This window comes from Diospyros lotus, chromosome 15 (genome assembly GCF_014633365.1).
Source record: "Diospyros lotus cultivar Yz01 chromosome 15, ASM1463336v1, whole genome shotgun sequence".
Classification (NCBI taxonomy): domain Eukaryota; kingdom Viridiplantae; phylum Streptophyta; class Magnoliopsida; order Ericales; family Ebenaceae; genus Diospyros; species Diospyros lotus.
The window spans coordinates 23,365,431-23,387,755 of NC_068352.1; the positions used below are offsets into that span (position 1 = coordinate 23,365,431).

The following is a 22,325-nucleotide window of genomic DNA, read 5'->3' on the forward strand; positions in this document are numbered from 1 at the left end:
ATGAATAGTTACCATTTGTGTATAAATGTGTCCAATCTAAATAATAAAGTGAGAAGTTTTAAGGAGTTTAAAAGTCGAAACTTTTTTATGGTATCAAAGCGGTGAGAGAGTTCAGAGAGTGAGAAAGAGAGAAAGCGGCGAAGATGGTCACAAAATGGAGCCACAGTCACAGATCGGCCACTGTCACAGAGAAAACTCACTGTCATAGATCAACCATTGCCCCTCTCCTTCATCTTCGTCCGCCATCATTGCAGTCGCAGCCGCAACCACGACCGCAACTGTCTCTCTAGTCCCGCAAAAAAGAAGAGGCATCAAACCAAATCCTAATCAGCTTTTGAGGGATTGTTGCCAGTCATACCTCTAGAAAAATTAAAGGATGATACTGGTTGCAATACAAATAAAATAAATCTACTATCAATGAAGACACAGCAAGTCGGAGTAAATGTCATCCTCCATGAGATGGCACAAGAAATCTGGGATGCCGCAAAATCGAAGTATTCTAACACTAAAGATACACCAGAGGCATTATCAAGGAGAGCTTTCAAACACCCAATATTTTGGTCCTCTAAATAAAATATTGGCAGCAACTCAACATGTTCAAAGTGGCCTGCATAAATAGGCACTTCATAAAAGGAAAAATTGAAGGTGGATTTCCTACATACCAAGGATCTACTGGAGACTACCAATCGAAGACTCAAGAAGAAGTGAAGATCCAAGATGGGCTTTCTTAATTATTACAACTCAACTTGAGGGGGTGTGTAGAAAAACGTGTACAAGAAATATAGATAGTTAGGAAATTAGACAAAATATAGAGTCAGTTTTCCATTCATTCTACACTTATTTATTTCCTAAGTGGCAGTTTTTTCTGTGTGTAACAACCTCCATGTGAGCAGTTACCATTTGTGTATAAATGTGTCTAATCTAAATAATAAAGTGAGAAGTTTTAAGGAGTTTAAAAGTCCATACTTCTTCAATAATTAAAAAAGAAGACTCATATTGAAGCATGCTTTTTTGCGCTTCGAAGCTCAGGTAAAAGCAAAACTTTAATGTGCTTTAATCACGCTGAGCTAAAGTCGCAAAGCTTCACACAAAGAAGCCCCAAGCATGCTGCATTTCACTTTGTGCTTAAGCGCACTTTTTAAACACTGCTTTAGGTTTATGGCCTCTTCAGCATTCAGCTCCATTATTGGCCTCTTTCTTTTTCTAACTTATCTTACTTATCTACCAAAAAATGGCCTTTTATTTTTCAGAAGCTTATCCAGCTTGAAAATCTTGCAGGAGATTAGTCACTGCTGATGACATGGTGCAAAAGCAATTTTCTGATAAAAAAAATTCACATTAATAGTATTAGTTCCAACAATATACAAGCTAAAAATGAGTCAACTTATGAACAGTTCCCATTTGTAAAAGCATCCACCATATACTGACCACATACTGTCATCAACTGCACCATATCCTAACCAAATTAGAGCTGTGGACTAAGCACGTGCTATCCTAGAATATTTTTACTTTCTCAATAAAGTTATCGGAGTCAAAGAACTTTATAATGTGATCTGGATTCATACCCTCTGGTTTAATGGAGGCAGTAATCCAGCATTCAAATTACAACAATGCTATGCCCCAGTAGTTCCAGCGCTATTTTAATATTCTTTTTACAATGCCCCAACAAAAAGCTGAGGGAAGGTTGCATATGAATATGATCCTCATAACACAGGATACCTGAAGATGACAACGAAAAGAAAAGACTGAACCACTATTCTTCCTGATCCTCTGATTGAGCATGGTAACATTTGAACAGAACTGGTCTGATATATGTAAATGAATGAGAGACAGGCAGATTTTACTAGGATTGGATTACAAGGAGACAAAAGATGGGGTGATCTTTCAAAATCCGCATCCACAGTATTGGAGATTTTGCGGACCACTTAATATCATATATGCCTACAGATTAGACAACCATGAGTCTTTACTAAATATCAGCAGCAGCACTATAGATTGGTGAAAGAACCTTCAATAAAATCTGCCTCTGCTTCATAAACTTGTTGAAGGGCATCTAATCAAAATGGTGATAAACCACACCCATGTCCATGTTACAGACCCAACTAAGATCCCTTTTGTAATATTCAAAGTCTGTGAATTATTTATCCATGAAACAAAACAGAATGAATAAATTTAGTAGCAGCAAGTAAGCACTGATGTGATATAATAAATCTCTTGGACAAAATAATAATTCTCTCACTTCAACAAGATACCTGAAGATGACAACGAAAAGAAAAGACCTTTGTCACAATTGTGCAAGCACCAAAACCTAGAATGTAATTTCATTCTGGGAAGGAGCAAACTTTTCATATCCGTTTAGTCACGTAGCACTAAGAAGAAGGGGGTTGCATTAGGTAGCTCACTTCTAGTATGAAAGTCTACAGACCCCTTGTGAATGTGGATCCTGAAAATACTTGGGTTCAATCAACAGAGTTTTATATGAAGGGGCAAGTTTACCTGTTGACCATGCATCCTCAAATCAGATTTTTCCAATATCAAGGTGCATTGACAGAATATTTCCATATTCATATTTCATTTTGGTAAGGCAGAGAACATTGCACTTTTGGGAAGCATCATTATATCTGACAGAGCTAAGTTGTGCATGGTAGCACCATTATGAATGTAATTGGAAGATGGAATTGAGAAGTGAAAGTGAAGGAATGAGAAAAGGATGAGAAAAAAAAAAAAAAAATAAAAAGGAAGAGAAATATAAACAAAATTTAAGAATTTTTGCAACTCACAAGTCAAATGATCTCCACAATCACATAGGGTGCATTGAATAATGTTACTTAAAGTGGCATTATCCGCTATATTATATGACAAAAAAGAGAAAGAAAGAATTAATGATTAATGGGATATTATAACTCATTCTACTGAATACCTATGTGCATCATTGCAGGTAAATATAGCTAGATCAAAACAAACATATATAAGACCAAAAAGATGCGCTACACATTTTGAACTGAAGAAAAGTGCCACAAAAGAAGACAGAGAAATTTGCATGTCAAAGATGTTTTTGATTTAAAATTGGAAGGCTCAAGGGTAGGGGGAAAAAGGAAGAAGACGACAAATTCTATAACAATCAACAGCATAAACAAGGAAAATAGATACCTTGAAGTCGTGGCTGTCATCCAACTCATCAAATATCAACCCAAAATCTTCTCTTGAAATTTTTGGCATGGTCCTGAATGAATAATGAAGATACCAAGATTTTAATATTAAACCTTTTGGCCAAGAGATGGTAATACAATTATGCAAATGTACATAAAGAAGTACTAAAGGGCTCAACCCACAGAGAGAGTCAAATATGAAATCTGTTCTTTTTCAAATTGGGTATTGTATTTCAGTAATTTCAGGTTTTGTGTATATTCTGGCGTAAGTTAGTTTTGAAGTGACTTCTTGTAAGAGCAAGTGTTTTGCTAGGGTTCCAAAAGATTAGTGAATTTTAGGAGTTATTTGCAAAATAGGAGTTGGCTTCTCTTGGAAGCTTGAGGGCTGGTATAAATAGAGATTCTCATGCACTTTTAAAAGGACTTTTCAGTAGTTTGAAGACAGAAATTTCTACAGAGAGTTTCAGCTCCAAACCAGCTAGAGGTTTGAAGATTTGGAGGTTTGGGTTTTGAGGATTCAACCCAGCAGTGCCTACCAATCTCCCCATCCAGTGGGGAGCTATGTTTAGGCCAGAAGGGGCCATAGGGCCCCCACCTTCCTCAAATTTTTGGTTGATTATTATAAGTATAATATTATGTGTGTTGAATAATGATGTGGGGCAGTGGAAAAAATAGCAGAAAACAGAGAAGAAAAAGAAGAGAATATGAAAAGAAGCAGGGTGAGGGGAACCAAGAAACGAAGAGAAAGTTTCAAGGGAAGAAAATCAATAATATTCAATCATCAAGTCTGAAAAAAAAAGGTTAAATTATGTTGCCTACTTATAAACAAGTAAACAATAATATACCTAAAAGATAACATCTTGTAGAACTGAAAGTATTTTTCATATATCATTCACTATACAAAGGGATATATACATACAAGGAAAGCCCAATCAAATCTTACCGGATTGGACTCCTACAAATCATCAATCAATCTCCTAAGATTGATCAATCAACTAACAAGGAAAGTAATAAAATCAAATAACTGAAAACAAATCAAATCTTCCTAGTTGTAAATCTGCCTAGCTGTACATATTTTAAATTGTAAGGGATTAAATGCTGAGAAATAAGATATATCCACTTTGAGCTTAATATCAGTTGTAGACTTTCACAAAGAGAAAAGAATTATTCCCATGGAGAAATGTAAGGATTCCGACGATGCCGCTCATTCCCAACGATACTCACCGGCGCGATCATCATCAAAAGGGTATGCAGGAGGGTCCCAAGACAAGATCAAGGTCCAAATTGTGGTCAAGAGGCTCTGGTTTGGAGTTGCAGGAATGTGATGCAGTGAGAAGTCGTGTGCGGATGGTGTTTCAGAGGTGGTCTCTGCTAAGGGATGCTCATGGATCTCAAGAGAATGGAGGACCTATGGCTGGTAAGGCAGTTTCGCTGAATTTTTCTTACCCAACTGTGTGTGTCGATGGGTCAGAAATGGGGCGATTAGAGATAGGAAGGCAGGACACTGGGCAGTCGATGGGTGTCCAGATTGGTGATTCGTCAAAAATGCACTCGGGAGGGAAGATCTCAAGTAACCTAAATGAGATCTTGTTTAGGGAAAGAACCAAATACGGTATCACTTACATACTAGATAACCCTCAGCCTAAGATATCTCCCGAGGAGTGACGCCTCATTCGTATGATCTTTCTGCGAGCTAGGGTTGAGGCCAGCGAAGAGGAGCCTCGAGTTCCATGGACGGCTTCGGGAGTTATCGAGAAGTTCGGCGGGGAAGATTCTCAAGTGGTTGGTTCGACATTGTCAACTAGTGATGAAGATATGGTGGGCTCAAGGTTTGGTTTGCCATTGATGGCGTCGGGTGGCTCTAGTCCGAAGTCATCAGATGGGGCCTTGGAGTCTGTGAATGGGAGTGAGCACAACCCTAAGGAAGCCTTGGATAGGGAGGATCCCAAGACGAGATCAAGGTTCAAATTGTGGTCAAGAGGCTCTGGTTTGGAGTTGCAGGAATGTGATGCAATGAGAGGTCGTGTGCGGATGGTGTTTCAGAGGCGGTCTCTGCTAAGGGATGCTCATGGATCTCAAGAGAATGGAGGACCTATGGCTGGTAAGGCAGTTTCGCTAAATTTTACTTACCCACCTGTGTGTGTCGATGCGTCGGAAATGGGGTGATTAGAGATGGGCAGGCAGGACAGTGGGCAGTCGATGGGTGTCCAGATTGGTGATTCGTCAAAGATGCACTCGGGAGGGAAGATCTCAAGTAACCTAAATGAGATCTTGTTTAGGCAAAGAACCAAATAAGGTATCACTTACATACTAGATAACCCTCAGCCTAAGATATCTCCTGAGGAGCGACGCCTTATTCGTATGATCTTTCTGCGAGCTAGGGTTGAGGCCGGCGAAGAGGAGCCTCGAGTTCCATGGACGGCTTCGGAAGTTATTGAGAAGTTTGGCGAGGAAGATTCTCAAGTGGTTGGTTTGACATTGTCATCTAGTGATGAAGATATGGTGGGCTCAAGGTTTGGTTTGCCTTTGATGGCGTCGGGTGGCTCTAGTCCGAAGTCATCAAATGGGGCTTTGGAGTCTGTGAATGGGAGTGTGCACAACCCTAAGGAAGCCTTGGATAGGGAGGATTAGCGATGTTCAGTGCAAGTTCCGAGGATTGCCTTGGAGGAGAGAAAGGAGTTGGTCGCAGATGCCAGGAGGGATATTCCGATCACGCCCATCTGGTCTAATGATTTTTCCGGTGACCAAGATCCACGACGATCGTTGCATCAAGGGCTACTTGATTCGGTTAAATTTTCGGCATTGGCTAAGGGAGGATCGACAGCGGAGCTAAGTTTCCTGGCGTCTAAGCATGGGGCGAATTATGCTCGATTTGGCAGGATCCACGAGGATCCTGGGGGTAAGATTGGACGCCTTTGATGTCTGATGGGACCCTCATCTAGCATGATGGACAGCTTGGCAATGGGAAGGTTGGGCATGTGCAGGCTGATCAACAGCATGGGTTAATAGGCCATCCTTATCATGATTTGGGCCTGGCCGAGTCTGGGCCTTGTTCGAGGAAGGTGGTTGGGCTAAGTAAGTTTTCCCATGATAGTCATCAAAGAATCCAGGCCCAATTTGGAGTTCTGAACAAAGGATTAGGTCGTGGTGGTCTTGCGGCTGGTTCGATTTTTGGGCCCTCCGAGACTGATAGGTTTGCTTCCCCTCCGCCTTTGAATTCTCAGCCCAAGGGAAATGAGGAACAGCCCATGTTCGGAGATGTTGTCCACGCTCAAGAGGCTTAGCCCGATGGATATGGGCCTAAATCTTGGGTAGGTTTAGTTGGGTCTTCGAGACTTCGAGTGTCAAAAAAGTTGGGTATTTTCCGCCCATTAAGTATTTAGTCGAGGGTCCAATTGTGCAGTTTTCGGAGGAGGTAATTAATGAAGGATTGAAGTATTGGCAAAATGCATTAATTGGATACTTCGTGGATAAGAGTCACCCATTCCAAGTGGTGCAGTCAATTGCTAAGACAATGTGGCAGCACTTTGGTATTATTGAGGTACTATCAAATAATTCAGGTTCCTTTCTATTTCACTTTGATAATGAGATAAATATGATGAAAGTATTTGATGGCGGGCCTTAGCATTTCGCGAGAAGCCCGTTGATATTAAAAATATGGGAGGTGGGAATGGATTTAGCTAAGAAGCTCGTTCCTCATTGCCTATATGGGTCAAATTCTTTAATATCCCTCTTGAAGGGTGGAAGCTCATTCCCATTCATGCTGATTTCACAACTGAGGATCGCTCTAGGATGGGTTTTTCCAGGGTTTGTATTGAGATGGAGGTCTCTTCGACTTTTCCAAAGTTTGTTACTTTAGATCAAGGTCTTGATGAAGGTATGGGGGAGCCTAAATATTTGAGGATTCTAATTGAATATCAACGGGTTCCATTATATTGAACTCATTGTCGTGTTTTTGGGCATTCTCTTGATCATTTCCCCCATTGCACAAATCAAATAGGACAGGTGTCGAACAATGTTCAGCAGAAGAAGGGTTGGCCTGTCAATGAGAAGAAACGTGGGAAGGAAAAGCAAGGCACCTCCTTAATTGAGATTGTTGAGAATGTGTCTACAGCTTGTCCTACTCCGAGAAACGTGAGTGACCCGTTGGCTACGTGGTTTTGCGATCTTTCAAAGGCGGATATGGACAACCCATCTCGAGGGGACATGCATTGTGCTATGGATTTGGGGCATGGTTGGAAAGGATATGGCTGTTGTTGGGCCGTCTGAGTGGATTCATAATGAGGACGGCGATTTTCAGTCTTCTCGGTCTAAGGACACATGCTTGAATTATGTTCTGGTTAAGTCCAAATCTCAAAAGAGCGGGAGCAGAAAAAGAAGCAAGCGCTTGCTAAAGCTTCTTAGGATCTTGGTGTAAGTCGGCCTGTGATTACAGATCCGGCTTATGCTGGTTGGTGGTCATAGGTCTCTTATCCTTGTTTGTTTTGCTCCCCCTCGTTTGTTAAGGGGGTGTGTTCTTTTGTTGTTTGCTTTGTATGTTTAGTTGTTTTGTTTGTGTTGGTGGTGCCTTATTTGTTGAGGCATGGTTTTTCGTTTGTTTCGCGAGGTATGCAGGGCATTGGTTTGTAGTCTTTGCTCTTTTTTCTATTAATACAATTTTTACTTACAGAAGAAAAAAGAAAAATAAAAGATACATTGACACTCCCCTCAAGCTAGGGTGAAGATATTATTGATCCCAAGCTTGGAACTTAGATCTTCGAAGCATTTTCGTGGCAGGGCTTTTGTTAGAATATCTACAACTTGAGAACTCGTTGGTGTGTAGACTAGCTTGATAATATTTCCTTCTATTTTCTCCGTAATGAAGTGACAATCGATCTCCACAAGCTTAGTCTTGTCATGATGAATTGGGTTCTTGGTAATAATAATGGAAGATTGATTGTCACAAGATTTTCATAGGTCCTTTCGTTCTCGCTCCAAGTTCTTCAAGTAACATTCTTATCCACGTACCTTCACAAATCCCATGAGTCATGGCACAAAATTCTGCTTCAACATTACTTCTGGAGACCACTGATTGTTTCTTGCTCCTCCAAGTAACTAGGTTTCTCCATACATAGGTACAATATTCAAATGTAAACCTCCGATCTATGACTGAACCGATAATATTCAGATCAGTGCCTGGTGGTCTCCTTGATCTTGAGTAGTTCCTCTCCTAGAGTAGGAATTGCTCAACATCTCAAGATTAGGAGACACATGAGCTGTAGCTGGTAAGTCTTGATTGGTTGGATTAGGTGAGTCAATGGGATTAGGAGAAACATGAGACACCAAGTGAGTGTCAATTGGTTGGAAAGGAGATGGGATAATGGTGATAGTGGGATTAGGAGACAGTAATGATGATGGACAATCCTCAACATCTCAAGATTAACATTCCCTCACGGTAAATTCACTCTCCCCCTTAATGGTAGGATTGGGATAAAAGGGCTAAGATTCAAAGAATGTAACATCCAAAGAATGATAGTATTTCTTGGTGGAATGAGAAAAACACTTTGCTGGAAATATGCTTAAATCAAGGGAGATTTGTGTTAGGCCCCCGGTTTTGCATACTTACTCTAGGCGTCACAAGCAGCTGAAGGGAGTTGGAAGTACAGCTGGAGGAAGCTTCGACCAGCATGTGCGCGAGGGATAGGATAGACATTTGGCTGGTTTGTGTAACAAACCAGCAGACACGCCTGCATAACCAAATACGGTTATGCAGGAGAGAGAGGAGAATAACAACATATAAAAGGGGTAGGAGGAGAGGTAGAGGGTGTGAAGAATTTGGAGTAATTGTAGGAGAGTTCTGGGCCTCTCGAATGCCCAGTTGCTTCTGTACTTACCTTTAATTTCTGTAATTCCAATTCTGAAGTGCCATTCAATCCATTTCATCCATTGGAGATCCTTCCTATCGGTTGGATTCCAACAATTTGACTTTGATCCTAGAATATTCTAGGATTTATCTTTTATGTAAATATTATGTAAATATAGTAAGTAAAAGATGTAAATTAGGATGCTGTCTATATTTAGTTTATTTCTTTCCTTCTTTGTTCATAATCCTCTCTTTAAAAGAGGATGTTGTTCTTGCTTATGTGAATCAATCAAGCTATATTATCCTTGATTAGTTCTAAGATGGTATCAGAGCTTTAGATTTAATCTCAGCCATCCATTACCTAGGCCCTTTGCCCTTTGCCCTTTGCCCTTAGCCATACCTTGCGACTGTCGGAGCCTCTCTATTGGCCGCTGAAGCTCGGAGCTGACCACTTTCAGTCAATCGGTCGCGGCCACCCAAATCGCCTAGCCGTCACTGCTCCTGGGACTCCTGGTCGCTGCTACCCAAGGCTGTCTTCTCTCCATTGTCAATCGCCAGGATCGTTTCTACCTCCTGTGAGTGCAAGTTCTCTCTAGGCGAGATCGTTTCAACCGCCAGATCGTTTCAGGAAGGAGACGCCCACTTCGATTGGGTCTGTTGGGTTTGCTTCAGCCACCGATTGATTGCGGCCTCTCTGCCTTACCGCCTACTGCTTGCTTCAGCCACCGGTTGCTTGCGGTCTCTCTGCATCAGCCACCTACTGCCTTGGCCATCGTCCAGATCTTGGTAACCTTATTGTTCTTTCTTGTTCTTTTTTTTTCCACTCCCAAGTGATAAGCTATGTCGGAAGTTACTTCTGAAACTACCCTAAACCCTACTGCTGCCATCCAAACAAAAATTCCAGCAACCCAACCAAACCATTCTAGCACCCATTTTGTCCAAATCACCACCATTCGTTTAAATGGTGATAATTTTCTTCGCTGGTCTCAATCTGTCCGGATGTATATCCGTGGGCAAGGAAAAATTGGCTACATCACGAGAGACAAGAAGGGACCTGCAATGGATGACCCAGCACATTCCATTTGGGATGCTGAAAATTCTATGGCCATGACTTGGCTGGTCAATTCTATGGATGAAGATATTAGTTCCAATTATATGTGTTATCCTACTGCTAAGGAACTGTAGGATAATGTAAATCAGATGTACTCTGATCTGGGTAACCAATCTCAAATTTTTGAGTTAACTCTGAAGCTAGGAGATATTCGGCAAGGCGATGATTCTGTTACTAAGTACTTCCATTCTTTGAAAAGATTGTGGCAAGATCTTGACCTCTTTAGCACTTATGAGTGGAAATCTACTGAAGATTGAAATCACCACAAGAAAATGGTTGAAGATGGTCATATTTACAAGTTTCTTGCTGGTCTTAATATCGAATTTGATGAGGTGCGAGGGAGGATTATTGGCCGATCTCCCCTTCCTCCTATTGGTGAAGTATTTGCTGAGGTTAGAAGGGAAGAAAGCCGAAGGAGTGTCATGCTTGGCAAAAACACTGTTGGTGAGTCGATTGAAAATTCTGCGTTGTTTACTGATTCTACTGCCTTCAAGGCTACAAATTATCAGCGTAGGAGCAATGAACGGCCTCGGGTCTGGTGTGACCATTGCAACAAGCCACGCCATACTCATGAGACCTATTGGAAAATTCATGGCAAACCTGCAAATTGGAAGAGCAACAAGCAAGGAGACAAGGGCAGTAACCGTGGGGTCCCCACTGCGAATGAGGTTAACACAAGTCCCTTCAACAAAGAGCAGATTGATCAACTCTTGAAGCTGTTACAATCCAGTTCCTCATCTGGTATTCCTAGTGTTTCCTTGGCACACACAGATAGAAAACCTAACGCTCTTTCTTGTCTACATTCCTCTCCATGGGTTATTGACTCTGGAGCCTCCGATCATATGACTAGTTCTCCTTATTTATTTAATACCTATCATCCTTGCTCTGGCAATGAAAAAATCAGAATTGCCAATGGAAGTTTTTCATCTATTGCAGGAAAAGGAATTATTAAACTAACCGAGAAAATTAATCTCAATTCTGTCCTTCATGTTCCTAACTTGGCCTGCAATCTTTTGTCTGTTAGTAAACTTTGCAAAGATTCTAACTGTCGTGTTACCTTTTTTGAATCCCATTGTGAATTTCAGGACCAGAACTTGGGGACGATGATTGGGCGTGCTAGGATGATTGAAGGTCTTTCCTACTTTGATGAAATTTCGTCTGGTAATAAAAAAGCTCAGGGCTTTAGTAGTACTAGTTCAATTCTTGTTCACGATACAATTATGCTATGACATCTTAGACTAGGACATCCTAGTTTTGCCTATTTGAAACGTTTGTTTCCTGAATTATTTAAAGGAATGAATTGTTCTTCTTTTCAATGTGAAAGTTGCAATTTAGCAAAAAATCATCGTTCTACATATTTCCCAAAACCCTACCAAGCATCCAAACCTTTTTATATAATTCATAGTGATGTTTGGGGTCCATCCAAAATTTCTACTCTATCTGGAAAAAAATGGTATGTTTCCTTTATAGACGATCATACCCGTTTGTGTTGGGTTTATTTAATGCACAAAAAATCTGAAGTGGAATATTTATTCAAAAAATTTTACACTATGATTGAAAACCAATTTCAAACCAAAATTAGCATTTTACACTCTGACAATGGCACCGAGTATTTCAATGAGCACTTGGGGGATTTTTTGAAAACAAAAGGTATTCACCACCAATCTACTTGTCAACATACTCCTCAACAAAATGGCATTGCTAAACGTAAAAATAAACATTTACTCGAAGTAGCACGTGCCATCAAGTTTTCTATGCATATTCCAAAATACTTATGGGGTGAATCTGTTTTAACGGCATCCTATTTGATAAACAGGATGCCTACTAATGTATTAAAGTACCAAACACCCCTTGAGTGTCTAAAAGATTTTTTTCCTAACACTAGATTACATTCGGACCTCCCTGTCAAAGTTTTCAGATATACTGTGTATGTTCATATCCCTGCTCAATTTCGCTCAAAACTTGATCCTCGGGCTGTCAAATGTGCTTTCTTGGGCTATACCTCTCAAAAAAAAGGCTATAAGTGTTATGATCCTCTCACAAAAAAGATCTACGTGAGTATGGATGTCTCCTTTGTTGAAAACAAACCCTATTTTTCCAAAAATTTCCTTCAGGGGGAGAAACATGAAGATGAAGACAATTTTTAGGATGTTTCTGTCCCTCTTCCAAACGCAATATGTCCTACTTAGGAATCGCATGTTTCTAATAATAGTCACGTAGGAGATTCTAGTTCCTTGATGCCAAGTAAAGGGGTTTCTCGGGCAGGGGGAGAATTACTACAAACTGATCATCATGATCTAAATTCTGAGCTTCAGGTTTATACCAGGAAGAGATTTCATCAAATGAACAAAGACTTGAATGTCAATCCTGCACAAAATCAGTCTGAAAACCCGAGAAATGGCACTGCAAGTTCAAGAAATCCCACTTCAACATTTAGTCCACCTCCTTCCACTTTACCTAATAGTTCTCAAGTTGATTCTTTAACTATTTCCAATCATTTACCTACTATTTCTGATCTTGATGTTCCTATAGCAATTAGGAAAGGTGTCAGAAGTTGCACTAAATATCCTATTGATAAATATCTCTTCTACCACAGACTATCAAAGAATCATAAGGCTTTCACATCTAGGATTTCACACTTGTTTGTGCCAAGGAATATACAGGAAGTTTTGGATGATCCAAACTGGAAATTAGCAGTTATAGAGGAGATGAATGCTCTAAGGAGAAGTGGTACTTGGGAGATAGTTAACCTGCCCAAAGACAAAAAAGTAGTAGGGTGTAAATGGGTGTTTACAATAAAATGTAAGGCGGACGGGAGTGTTGATAGGTACAAAGCCAGACTAGTGGCTAAAGGTTTCACCCAGACTTATGGGATTGATTATCAAGAGACATTTGCTCCTGTTGCAAAAATAAACTCTATTAGAGTCCTGTTGTCTCTTGTAGTAAATTCAGATTGGCCCCTACATGATGTCAAAAATGCGTTTCTTAATGGTGATCTTGAAGAGGAGGTCTTCATGAGCTTGCCACCGGGATTCGAAAATAAACTTGGGAGTGACAAAGTATGTAGACTGAAGAAATCCCTGTATGGTCTCAAACAGTCCCCAAGAGCATGGTTCGAATGCTTTGGAAAGGCAGTTACCAGTTATGGCTTCCTTCAAAGTCAGGCAAATCACACTATATTTTATAAACATTCAAAGAATGGTAAAGTTGTAATTTTGATTGTTTATGTTGATGACATTATTTTAACTGGTAATGATGAGACAGAGTTAGCAGTCCTCAAGCAGAAACTTGCAAAGGAGTTCCAAATCAAGGACCTAGGGATCCTAAAATACTTCCTTGGAATGGAGTTTGCAAGATCCAAAGAAGGCATCTTTGTTAATTAGAGAAAATATGTTCTTAACCTTCTTGGAGAAATAGGTTTACTTGGTTGCAGGGTGTCAGAGACTCCCATCGAGCCTAATGTGAAACTATATGCTGCCAAAGCTGAAGAAGTAAAGGACAGAGAACAATATCAGAGACTTGTGGGAAGATTAATCTACTTGTCTCATACGCGACCTGACATTGCTTTTGCAGTAAGTATGGTGAGTCAATTCATGCACTCGCCAGGGCCAGAGCATTTTCAAGTAGTCTACAGAATCCTAAGATATCTTAAAGGGACTCCTGGAAGAGACTTACTGTTCAAGAAATATGGCCACCTACAAGTTGAGATCTACACTGATGCAAATTGGGCAGGAAGTGTTAATGATAGGAGATCTACTTCAGGCTATTGTTCTTTTGTTGGGGAAAACCTAGTCACCTGGCGAAGCAAAAAACAAAATGTGGTGGCTAGAAGTAGTGCGAAAGCAGAGTTCAGAGCTGTTGCTCATGGAATTTGTGAGGGAATGTGGATCAAAGGGATACTTGAAGAACTGAAGTTTCCTCAGTCGAAACTAATAAAAGTCTATTGTGATAACAAGGATGCCATCTCTATTTCTCATAATCCGGACCCGGTGTTACATGATCGTACAAAACATATAGAAGTGGACAAACATTTATCAAAGAGAAGCTCGATGCTGGAATAATATGCATGCCATATCTTCCAACAACTGAACAAATTGCTGATGTTCTAACTAAGGGTCTTCACAAGAAGCAATTTGATAAACTTATTGGCAAGCTAGCTATGGAAGACATCTATAAGCCAGCTTGAGGGGGAGTGCTGGAAATATGCTTAAATCAAGGGAGATTTGACTTTGATCCTAGAATATTCTAGGATTTATCTTTTATGTAAATATTATGTAAATATAGTAAGTAAAAGATGTAAATTAGGATGCTGTCTATATTTAGTTTATTTCTTTCCTTCTTTGTTCATAATCCTCTCTTTAAAAGAGGATGTTGTTCTTGCTTATGTGAATCAATCAAGCTATATTATCCTTGATTAGTTCTAAGACACTTATACCCTTTTTGATGAGGAGAATATCCCAAGAGAATACATTTGAGGGCTTGAGGATTGAATTTTCCATGAGTAGAGGCATGAAGGCTGGATAAAGGTTGAATATGAACAAAAGCTGAACAACCAAATACTTTAAGGGGAATAGTGGACACAAACCAAGAATTCGGATAGATGGTGAGGAGTGATTGGACCAGAGTTTGGAACTTTAGGACTCAAGAGGGCATCTGATTGATTAAGTAGGTGGAAGTAAGAATAGCATCCCCCCAAATATGTGTTGGAACGTGAGTAGAAAACATGAGAGATCGGGCAACTTCAAGGATATATCAATTTTTCCATTCGGCAATGCCATTTTGTTGTGGAGTATCAACACAAGAACTTTGATGGATGATGCCTTGGCTCAAAAAGATAATTTCCCATGACAAGACTAACATATTCCTTGGTATTATCTGTCCTCAGAATTTGAATTTTCGTACGAAACTAGGTTTGAATCATGATATTGAAATTTCTGAAGACTTGAGCAACCTTAGATTTTTCTTTTAGAAGAAAGACCCACGTTAACCAAGTGTAGTCATCAATGAAAGACACAAATCAATGATATCCGAGAACATGTTTTATGAGAGAAGGTCCCCATACATCACTATGAAACATGGTAAATGGACAAGAAGGTGTATAGGGTTGAGATGGAAAAGTATGCTTGGACAATTGACACACTTCACATTGCAGCAAATGGGAACTCTTATTCTTGAATAGTGAAGGGAACAAATTTTCAAGATATGTAAAATTCGGATGCCCTAACCTAAAATGCCAAAACATGGTTGGATTATTAAAATTGGGAATAGAAACAGTGAAAGAAGAACCACGAGAATTTGGATTAGCAACTTGCAGATCTGGTAGTTGAGAAATTTGATGTTTTGATTTAATGAAAAAATTAGTAAATTTGATTAAAGAATGAAAACTAAAACAATTAGAAATAATATGAAAAGTTTTTGAGAAGGTCAAAGTTTTAATCGAGTACTTTATTCAAATCATCTCAAAATTAATCAAGTAATAAGCATAAAGTAATCGAGTATGTAAAAGGCTTAAGTAGATTTTTCAAGCTCCAATTAATCGAGTAAGAGGATTGCATAATCAAGTGAATGCTTTATTATCTCTAAAAACAATTGATTACATATGTAGGCTTAGTCGAGTAAAGATGAAGTGTACTCGACTAAATAAGTCTTTGTATTCGAGTATATAATGCATCTTTATGTCTGAGTTAAAAATAATTGAGTAATAGAATTTGTAATCGAATAATGTCTAATTTATACTCGAGTATATCGTTTTTGTAATTGAGTAATGATCACTTCGTACTTGAGTAAATTTTCTTTGTAATCGAGTAAACATAGGTTGAAAATAAGCTAGGTCTCTGGATGTTAAGTTTAATCGAGTAAGAATCTTTGTATTCGAGTAAGGATCCTTTTGTAATCAAGTAGAAAGTGCTTTGTAATCGAGTGTATAAAAAAATTTTGTGACTCAAAATTAATCGAGTAAATGTATCTTTGTACTCAAGTAAATAACAAAAGTAATCGATTACAAAATATATATAGTCGAGTAAAAATCAAACTTAGTCGAGTAATGCCTAATTTGTACTCAAGTAACACTTGATAGATTTTGAAAAATATAACCGTTACAGCTCATTAAATGCAGTCTATCTTTACTTTTTAGTGCATTAAATGTTCTTTAGACAACATGAGGATATTTTATGAATTTCTAACTGATTGTTTGAAGTTTGTAAAGACAAAAAGTGGTAGTCGTGAGACAAAACAAACATTCTAATTGTTTAAGACAAGACAACAGCTGCATTCAAAACCAGAAGACTATAAATAGGAGATGAAGCTTACTGAAAAATGTTAACACACAATCAACTGAGCTGAAGTCTTCCTACTCTCACAATCTCTCAAGCTTTCACGTTCATTCTACTTATGCCATTCAAAGAGTGTACTTAAATTCATTATTTTTCTGTATCTCTCTATATTATCAAGAGAAGTTCCTGATTACTTGTAATATTTTTCTCTTCTCTTGAAAAGCCTTTTTCACACTTCATTGTGAAATTTGTAAAGGTTAAGCCTTAACCTGTAAAAGGCATTGGTTGTAGCTGAACCAAGGTTAAAAAGCCATTGTGTAAAGGTTAGTAGCTGGGCTTGCTCAAAAGCTACTAAGGTAAAATTGGTTTGTCAAAATCTTTGGTGAGGAGCCAAGGTAGTAGACTAGGATTTTAAGCTGAACCATTTTACATTGTGTGTGATGCATTTTTAATTTCCTTTTGATTCAAGTTCTTATTCTTTAAAAAGGGTGAACAAGTTTAATACACCCTCCCCCCCCCTCTTAAGCTAACATATTCTACACTGGTCTACTTGGAGAACGAGTGCTTGTGAATGGGTATAACCCCGAACATAGCCAAGCACTATCAATCGTCCACCTCGAATCCAAATCCTGAAATTCACACAAATTCTTGAACAATTTAGAGACACAAATATAATCTTGAGTAAATTTATTGATGGATAACAGATTGCAATCTAATTTTGGGACAAACAACACAGAGTGAAGGAGTAAACCCTTGGTTAACTGCACTGTTCCCACTCTGACCACTTGGGATTGTGTTCCATCAGCAATTCGAACTGTCCACTTCTCTCTACAAGGTCTGATTTGAGTGAACAGCTTGGAGCCTCCGATCATGTAGTCGAATCAACAATCCATATAGCGGGCTGGTTGCTGTTAACAGTAAGGGCATGTATAGGATTACCTTTATGAGCCACGGTTCTGGTTGCAAGAGCTGAGGAAAACTTGACTGCTTGGTGGCTGGCCAAATATTTTCTGCAAAAACTCCATCTGCTCTTTAATAAAGGGAGCAGCTTCAAGGGAATTGGATTTTTCTTCTGAATTCATCGCAGCCTCTCCAATTTCTCGTCAGTTCATTGGTTTCAGGTTTGCTGGTTTGCTATGTAAATCCCAACATTTGACTCTTGGGCGGCCAACTTTACAGCCAGCGATGATGCACGCACTGTCAGTGACACTTGTGTGGCTTTGGACAATCTCTGATGGCAAGGTACCCTTCTTGGCAGTCATAACTTGAGTGGGACACTGTGACACCAAAGATGTGAAGCTGGATCTGGAACACTGTGATGCAGTAACGAAACAGTGGCAGCAACGACGGACAGGAGCAGCAACGAAAGATGACGCCAAAGAGGACAGAAATGACACCAGCTAGGATGAAGCCAGGGATGATCGGCAGAAAAGACAATGAAGGACCTGCAAGAGCCGAAGGCAGCGGACCAGGCTCTGAGGTCCAGTGGACAGGTTTTGATGGTGAAGAAGTTCAATGCCAGATCAAACAAGAAGCCATCGGCTATGGTTGTGAATGCCAGAAGCTGGATGAGGTGGTTGAGGATGACGTCAGAAATTGGTACCTGGATCGAGAGAGAACCCTAGAACAGAGGTGACGCTCTTCCCGATGAGAGAGGTAGGGTGGACGATCAAGACCGACCACTCATGCAAAATGAAAAACACACTTTCTTACAAATGGCTTTGATACCATGTAGAACTAAAAGTATTTTTCATATATTATTTACTGTACAAATGGATATATATATATACAAGGAGAGCCCAATCAAATCTTACCGGATTGGACTCCTAAGAATCATCAACCAATCTCTTAAGATTGATCAATCAACTAACAAGGAAAGTAATAAAATCAAATAAATGAAAACAAATCAAATCTTCCTAGTTGTAAATTTGCCTAGCGGTACATAGGGGTGTGCAAACGGCCAGTTCGATTACTGGATCGACCGAAATCCATTAACCGATTAAACCGAATTGGGGAGCAAAATCGAACCGAACTAACCCATAATCGAAAAAACCAAACCCAAATCGTATAAACTGAACCGAGCCGATTAGACCAAAGAAACACAAAAAAATTGAAGATGGCCAAATTAACCGATAGATCAACGTCATTTTAAACTAAATTAACGGGTAGAAACGTAAAAAAACGACGTTGTTTTAAAGTTCGATCAGTTCGGTTATTTCGACCAAAAAAACCAAATCGAAAACCGAAAACCAAATTTTTAAGAAAAATTAACCAAACTGAATTGATGCAAGAAAAAAACTGAACCAAACCGAGAAGTTTGGTCGATTCAGTTCGGTTAGTTCGGATAAACCAAACTTTTATTCTCCCCTAATTATACATATTTTAAACTAGCTATACATATTTTAAATTGTAAGGGATTAAATGCTGAGAAATAAGATATCTTGACACATTTAATAAAAATCAAATAAAATTCTATCATCTAAAATGTTGGAATAAATGTAATTAGCTATCAATTAGGCCTTAATTTTAGGAGTAGATTATTATACATTCCTTCTATAAATCTCAATAGAGAGAGGCTAGACCTCACTAAGGTCACTGATTCAACATGGTATCAGAGACTTTTCCCTAGGGTCCCGTTGTGTTTCTCTCCCTAGAAGACTCCATCGCGGCCTCCTTGTTGCCTCTAGCCGTTGCCATCCGTCGTGCCGCCCCGCTCTAGATCTAGCCACTGTGAATGTCTACAACCGTCTTCTTCCTTGTTCCTTCAACCATAGTCGTCTATTGCTTCACATTGCACAGCAACGCACTTTCGCCCGTGGCCATTAACTTCAAGATTTTACAGTCACTACCTGCAGCTTCTATTGCCATCGCAACCACCCACAGCTTTTGCTGTTATCGCCGCCGCCTGGCCTACTCTGCCACTACCACCATAGCCTTTGTTGCCGCTCGTGAACTCTGTTGCCACCAACCGCGGCTACTGTAGGAAGCTTCAAATTTTCCCAAATACAGCCGTCACAAACCTTCAAATCTGTCTAGATCTAGCCGCCGACCTTCAGATCACAAACCTTCATATCTGTCCAAATCTAGCTACCGACCTTTAGATTTGAACAAATCCATCCACCGCCAACTATCATATCTGCCCAGATCTGGCTGCTAACATTTATGAAATGAATGCCTTAACTCTGTTGATGAACGGAAAACATAACTTATATACAGAAGAAAGGAGGGAAAAAAAACAGAAACAAAAATTTTGTTTCTAACTAATCTAACTAACCGAAATTAATTTAACTAATTAACAATAATCAGAAACTGATTTAACAACTTTCTCCTTCTTAACACTCCCCCTCAAGACGAGCATACATGTTATGAATGCTCATCTTGACCAGCAAACTATGAAATTGAGATGGATGCAACGGCTTTATCACTCCTGCAAGCACCTTTTCTCAAACAAAATGACAATCCAGCTCAATATGCTTTGTTCTTTCGTTAAACAGTGGATTCTTGGAGATATGCAATGCTGAAACATTATCACAATATAAATGCATTGATCCCTCATGACGAATTTTGAAGTCATTTAACAGATAAATCAGCCACATAACCTCACATGTAGTCACAACCATTGCTCTATACTCTGCTTCAACAGAACTTCTTGCCATTGTCTGTTGTTTCTTTGACTTCCAACTAACCAAAGCATCTCCAAGAAAAATACAAAATTTTGTCAAGGATTTTCTTGTTTCATTGCACCCTCCCCAATCACTATCTGAATATGCTTTTAGGACGAAATCAGAAGATGATGACATAAGTATACCTTGTCCCGGTGTTGACTTAAGATATCTTAGAACTCTGTATGCAACATTCAAATGTATAGTTGCTAGTTTGTCCATGAACTAAGTTAAAATATGAACAGCATAGCTAATATCAGGCCTTGTTAGGAGTTAGGTATAACAACTTCCCTACAAGCTGCCTATATATTGTTGGATCCTGCAGCAAGTCAATATTAGTATCAACCAGCTTATGATTTACCTCCATAGGTGTACTACTTGGTTTTGCTCCCAAATGTCCATAGTCTTCCAACAACTCAAGAGTATACTTTCTTTGAGATAGTGAGATTCCATGCTTGGATCTGGCTATTCCAAGCCTAAGGAAATATTTCAGTGTATTTCTTCAGATCTTCAATAAGAACAGTTTTGTTGCTTGCTATAATAATGTCATCAACATAAACCAATAAAGAAACAATATATTCTATCATATGTTTAGTGAACAAAGAGTAATCTGACTTTGATTGAATAAATCCACAGTGAAGTAAACACTCAATAAACTTGGCATTTCACTGTCTGGAAGCCTGCTTTAAACCATATAATGATTTCTATAATTTACACATAAGCTTAATGCCTTTAGACTGTGAGCTATCAGTTGCAATAGTAGTCTCCCCCGGAAGTTAATAGCCAAGGGGAAGATCCAAATAAACTTCTTCGAGAAGATCCCAATTAAGAAACGCATTATTAACATCAAGTTGAGAAAGGTACTAGTTATTAGCAGCAACAAGAGCAAGAAATACTCCAACAATTGTGTGCTTGGCAATAGGACTAAATGTCTCGTGATAGTCAAAGCCCTCCTTTTGATTAAAACCCTTAGCAACCAAATGAGCTTTGTACCTCTCAATGCTACCATACGCCTTAAACTTTGTTTTGTACACCCATTTGCAACCAATGGCATGTTTACCTGAGGGTAAAGGAACAATCTGCCATGTGTTGTTGTCCTCTAAAGCTTTCAGTTCTTCTTGCATGGCATGTTGCCAATGAACAAACTGACTTGCTTGAGCATAAGTGGTTGGTTCAAAAGTGGCGGAGATGGACAAGGTAAAAGCTTTGTACTGTGGGGACAGGTTATCATATGAAACAAAGTGTTGAATAGGATAGAAAGTACAACCATTGGATGAGGAAGGTAGAGAATCAGAAAATTGTAGGTTGGTGTGGTAGTCCTTGAGGTAAGAAGGTGGTTTGATAGGTCTAGTGTTGCATCTAGGTTGTGCAGAGGTAATAGGTGGGGAATTAGGTATAGTAGGAGCAAGATCAATTAAGTCTGTAGTAGAATTAGGAGAAGCAACCGGGGAAGTAAAAGAAGAAGATATATCAACAGATTGAGAATATGGATAAGGAGAATCAAAATCAATAGAGGGTGTTAAAGGAAAGGATGGAAGAACAAAATTAGGAACATCAGTAGAAACAGGAGCATGAACGATGGTTTGATGTGTAGTATCACGAAAGGGAAAAATATCTTCATGAAATTGAACATCTTTGGAAAGAAAAACACTCTTGGAATCCAAATCGTAGAGTTTATAAGCTTTGACACCAACAGGATAACTCAAGAATATACACCTTCTGCTCGACAATCAAATTTCCTTCTGTGAGCAATAAGATTGGCAGCAAAGCATAAGCATCCAAATGATCTAAGATGACTATAACCAGGGGGTTTATTGAAGAGCATTTCATAAGGTGTCTTATTGTCTAGAATAGGGGATGGAGTTCTATTTATAAGATAAGTGGAAGTAAGCACGACATCACCCCAAAATTTTATAGGTAAGGAAGCATGAAACAAAAGGGCTCTGGCAATATTCAAGATGGTTTGAAATTTCGTTCCACCACCCCATTCTGTTGGGGTGTATAAATGCAGCTTGTTTGATGTAAAATCCCTTTTGAAGCATAAAAGGTAGGCAAAGAGAATTCAAGTCCGTTATCAATTCTAATGGCCTTAATGGACTTGTGAAATTGATTAAGGATCAAATAATAAAATTGTCGGATTAGTTCACGGACCTTTGATTTTGTTTTCAATAAGAACAGCCAAGAACATCTCGAAAAATCATCAGCAATGGTCAAAAAATAATGATTTCCAGCAATATTAGGTTGGGAATATGGACCCCATATATCCATATGCACTAGATTAAAGAAAGT

The 22,325-nt window shown here is 39.2% G+C and overlaps 1 protein-coding gene across 2 annotated transcripts in view; it reads right to left on the reverse strand.

Annotated features, from left to right (window-relative positions):
• The window catches only part of LOC127791958 (two pore calcium channel protein 1A), a 145,681-nt gene that overhangs the window by 62,636 nt on the left and 60,720 nt on the right, over positions 1–22,325 (reverse strand). For both annotated transcript variants that reach the window (XM_052322193.1, XM_052322194.1), the window contains exon 11: positions 3,151–3,223. In XM_052322193.1, the coding sequence (XP_052178153.1) occupies positions 3,151–3,223 (73 nt within the window). The remainder of the gene's footprint in view (positions 1–3,150; positions 3,224–22,325) is intronic.